Source organism: Porites lutea, chromosome 3, assembly GCF_958299795.1.
Source record: "Porites lutea chromosome 3, jaPorLute2.1, whole genome shotgun sequence".
Lineage (NCBI taxonomy): Eukaryota > Metazoa > Cnidaria > Anthozoa > Scleractinia > Poritidae > Porites > Porites lutea.
This window is the reverse complement of record NC_133203.1, coordinates 6450466-6455197: the sequence shown is the minus strand read 5'-3', so window position 1 is coordinate 6455197 and position 4732 is coordinate 6450466. Positions and strand designations below refer to the sequence as shown.

Below are 4732 nucleotides of genomic sequence, written 5' to 3'. Positions count from 1 at the left end.
GCTAAATACAAGGCATGAAAAGTTCGACTTCTAAAAGCCACTGAACCAGCTTTCGCTCTCTGATTCTGAGAATGAAAAAATAAATAAATAGAGTTGTCAACTTGCTGCCAACCGGCTCAACAGTATAATTAAGCTTATGTTTCATGGCAATCAACCCAGAAGAGTTTCGTTTTAAAACACGGTAAAACCCACTGGTAAACAAAACTACAAAGCGATTGTGTGTTGTCGTTTTCCAAATAAAGTTTGAATCGGCTTTAATGGCATGTAGACTGAGAAACTGAAGAACTGAAAATTAGAACTACAATACACAAGCTTGCAATGATAACGTTTTAATTTTATGTCTTAGTTTCAGCCAGGTGAAGTGAAAAATAACAGTCAAAAACTTTATTTTCGTGAATGAAAATCAGTTTACCTGACGCTCTAGCCAAAATTACACACTGAGTTATTATCATCTTACCTTTTCTGAATCTAATCGACTAATTGTTTCAGTGATCTGTGCCTGGTTATCCATAAAAGCAATTTCAATAAGTACAAAATAGTCAAAAACACGAGCAGCATAAAGCAGAACAACTGAACCACAAGCTGCACACAGAAGCCGAGAGCGCGCAGGAGACTTTGATCTGACTGGAAAGTGTGACTGAAAAAGAGACCGGAAATGCTCAACCTGGCGCATGCGTAGACGTTTTGCCGCGGTGTTGCTTGAAGGCCGGCGAAATTTTCCTTTTTGAAAACCGGAAATCCTATTTTCGTTCTGTAATTTCAGGCTACAATGTTGAATAGATAAATTTGTTTGATAACAATATCAGTAAACAGTTTCATATGTTTGTGTTTGTGTGCCTATAAGTCAAACTTGTTGGTCGTATAATACCAAAATTTGAGTTTAATTTGAAAGTGTTGAATACCTCCTCCTTCCACTAAATATCACCTAATCGTCTTTTGCCGTTTCGTTTGCAAAAGCTTAACACTTCTTAACCTCAATTTTTACATATGTTAAAGGGGGATAAATTCTGTATAACATAACAAAAAATTAGATTGATATATTTTGATATAGTGGCGTTGTACTGCTTCAAACTTTGCTTCTTGGGTGCAACGCGCCATGGCGATTCGCGCAATGCGTCGCAAATCCGGCAAGCGCATGTAAACAAAATTTATTGAGGTTAGTTGTAAGGTTTTTTCTCCGTTTTTCTCTCTAAAACAAAACAAGGTAAACAGTAAAAACTGAGGGGAAACTAATTTTGAAGTTTCGAAGAACCAGAAAGACGTATGAGATGTTTTTTTTCAAAATTAAAAAGAAGGATGATGGTAATTGAAATTAGCATAGTTTCACCTTGCGCGCGCTGCACGCATTTATAAAATACACGTCATCTAGTTATGAAACCATGATGAAACAGGATCTGCTGTCTTTTAGTTTTGCCATGGATAACATGAATGAGATTTTTCCTCGTGTTTTAGACAGTACTTAGTTGTTTTTGTTTTGGAATAACATCGACATTGGCGAGTAGCAGAACGAAAATATAATTTAGTGGTAGAGTCATGGAAGTAATAATAGAAACCCTTTGACAGAGATGTTTGTCTACTCCAACTAAACCTCCCGCAAAAAATAGCACATTTGCCTCTCGGAGACAGCATACCAACACAAAGGAACGAGGAAGAAGTGCAAGAAAACAAATCAAGCCGCCATAATTCAATAACAGCGGCAGTGTCTGATGGACAAAACCACATCGCAAGCCCTGACCGAAGTCGAAAACAGGTCTAAGCAGAGTCCCAGTCCACTGCATCACACCTTTTTGCTCGGACGCGCCCGTTTCACCGCCCAACCTTTATCCGCCCTGCTTTCTAGCGCTAAAACGGCCGTGGTCGTTGACTACAATCCTCATTGACAGTATGGCCGCGTACTGGGTCAACGCCCACAAAAGTCTCATATGACGATTGCACGTCCGATATGCCAGAGTTCACTATGCTGACCAACTATAACGTACTCACTTTGAAACGTTTAGTTTAGGTACAGATGTTCACAAGACTTCGAAATTACGTCAAGAAAAGGTTGGCGTCAAATTGTTTTAAAATTTAAAATAGAATTTCAATTTTAATATTACCCTAACTGTGTTTTAGGCCTATGCAATTTTGTAAGTGGGTGAAAATAATTTTTAATTCGGAGACCAAACAACCCTTTTTTAATATAAACAACAGTTCACACTGGGATGGAAACTGATCATTTTCAATGATAGAAATGTAGAGAGATAATTGGTTCTTGATGTATGGGGAGCATTTATGTAGCAGGTTTGTTTTGCATTTGTGGTATCTATTGAATAAATCAATACAAATTTGCCCCTTTATCACCGGTATGATGAAAATGATAATGATTTTCTCTTATAGACTCTAACAAATTACATCAACAAACAAAGTTTGGTAGAACTATAGCTAAACATGTGTCTACGTTATTACGTTAAACGTCAAGTCGACGAAAAAAGGAAATATAAAATATACGCGTTAATATGCAAAATGTTGATAAGTATTGTCACAATAGAGTGAGCAATAAACGACTGGTGTGGTTTAGATTACTATCTAAAAAGACATGCCATCTGGTAGGTTAACCATGAATGAACAATTCTGCAGTGCGAAGCTTGGTGATTTTGTACAACTTGTAAACTTTCAAAAAGCTTTCATGCTGGTTTTCTGTCTTTTCAGCTTCGTGTTTTCCTTAGTGGCGACGCTTGGGAATATTTTACTTATTCGTGCCCTTGTAAAGGCCTCATCGATACCAATCATCGTCAAGAAGCTGTTCCTAAATCTGGCTATTTCTGATCTTGCTGTAGGATTGTTGTCGCAGCTAATGGCGGGTATCATCTCTGCTGTGATGTTGAATATGGCTTCTCAAACTCATTAATAATTCATTAAGAAAATACAAAGGAAATTAATGTTTAATGAGTGTTTGGAAATCGGATGAAACACTGCTTAGTATTTGCATCCTTAATTTCTCCTTCAAAAATGATTTTGTTTGAGAAGAAATATCAAACATTCGACACAGTGTTTCATCACCAGATGAAACACCTCGAAGTTCGTCAAAAATACTCCGCTGCGCGTCGTATTTTAAACTCTCTTCTCGGTGTTTCATCTGGTGATGAAACACTGCATCTCATGTTTGATATATTACATCAAAAGGAGACTACAACTTAACGCCATTCTGTCCAGCAGTTTTAAATGTTTATAGCTATGTTTTGTTCCTTCTCGGCACTGCATCTATCCTAACTGTCACTACTATTGCTGTTGACAGACTTCTCGCCATTTCTCTCCACCTGCGATATCAAGAGCTTATCACACCCAAACGTGTTACCATATTGTTGATATCTTCATGGTTAATAAGTTGTATCAGTGCCTTCATATACATTCTCCTTCCGGAAAGCAATGAAATGTCAGCTGCGGTTATTTCACTGATAGGATATGTTCTGACAACAGTGGCTTATGTTCGAATTTACAAAGTTGTCAAATATCACCAGAATCAGATATACAGTCAAAATCAGCTTCAAGTTGAACAAAAAATGGAGGAAATCCGACAAAAGAAGTCCGCCTATAACGCTTTATTTGTCTATCTTGTTTTTCTAGTTTGTTATCTTCCTTTTTTGCCTTCTACAATATTGTATTTGACAAATACTTCTAAAATTTCGTTTCTCGTAGCTCAAGGTGTGTCGATATTCTTGATTTGCCTGAATTCATCATTAAATCCCCTCCTTTATTGCTGGCGGTACCGAGAGATTCGCGAAATTGTTAAAAACACAGTGAAAAAATTATTTTCCATGGACGAGAACATGACATAACAAAAGACCTCAAGCTCAGAATACCTTAATGGTACTTAATTTCGCGATTTTGGCAAGACAGTATTTCGCGGGGTTCTATTTTCGCGATTTCATTAGGCAAATTTGAAAAAGGGCATTAAATTTCGCGATTCAAGCGTTCTCAACTTGATTTTAGTTTTCAGTCTTCTGAACATTTTGAAATATCAACACAAAATGAAACAAGCAAAATGCATATTAACGTTATTTCAGAAGAACACAGTCACGGAATGGAACGTACCAGTAAAACCAACAGACAACTTGTCGGTATTTGTCAACACATATATCAGGCAAAGTGTATGTTAGTAAAGTGTAGTTATTAAATGTTTTTTTTCTTTCTGTGATTTGAATTTTCTATACGGGTATTAAATTTCGCGGGGATTTTTATTTGCGGGTCTTTAATTTCGCGATTTTTCTACAATCACGAACAACGAGAAATTGAAGACCCGCGACATTATATATAAGTACCAATGAAGTTGTTTTATTTTAGAGCGTAACGCGAACTCATGTGTATTTTTAAAGGCTTGACTCAACCACGAATTCAGTGGGTTTTGATTCAAAGGAGAAAGATTCCCCTCATCTTTGTGAAACCTGGCAAGCAGGTTCCTTTCCACGTTTACATTCATTTGATGAGCTTTTCAACTTTAATAATAACTTAGTTATTTATTTATTTATTAATTTATTTATTTATATAGCGCTCATATCCTGAGCTCATGGCGCTTAAAGACTCAGTCGCGTGACTCACCTTCGCCGCCTTGTAACGGGCCAAAATGTTTAACTGAAAACGGTGAATACTTAGTCAACCTGTATTCGCCTTACTTTATCGTTTTTCTATGGCTCCTAGTAAGGGCTTTAGAATGCCCCTTCGAATCATGCCCATGTGTTATCGGAAACCGTCAGTT

General features: G+C 37.0%; 1 protein-coding gene across 1 annotated transcript; it reads left to right on the top strand.

Annotated features, from left to right (window-relative positions):
* Positions 1 to 2584: 2584 nt before the first annotated feature.
* On the top strand, positions 2585 to 4037 carry LOC140929306 (melanocortin receptor 4-like). The gene is made up of 2 exons (XM_073379110.1): positions 2585 to 2882; positions 3184 to 4037. The coding sequence occupies exons 1-2, from the start codon at positions 2597 to 2599 to the stop codon at positions 3813 to 3815; spliced, it is 918 nt and encodes a 305-aa protein (XP_073235211.1). The 5' UTR covers positions 2585 to 2596; the 3' UTR covers positions 3816 to 4037.
* The last annotated feature ends 695 nt before the right edge of the window (positions 4038 to 4732 follow it).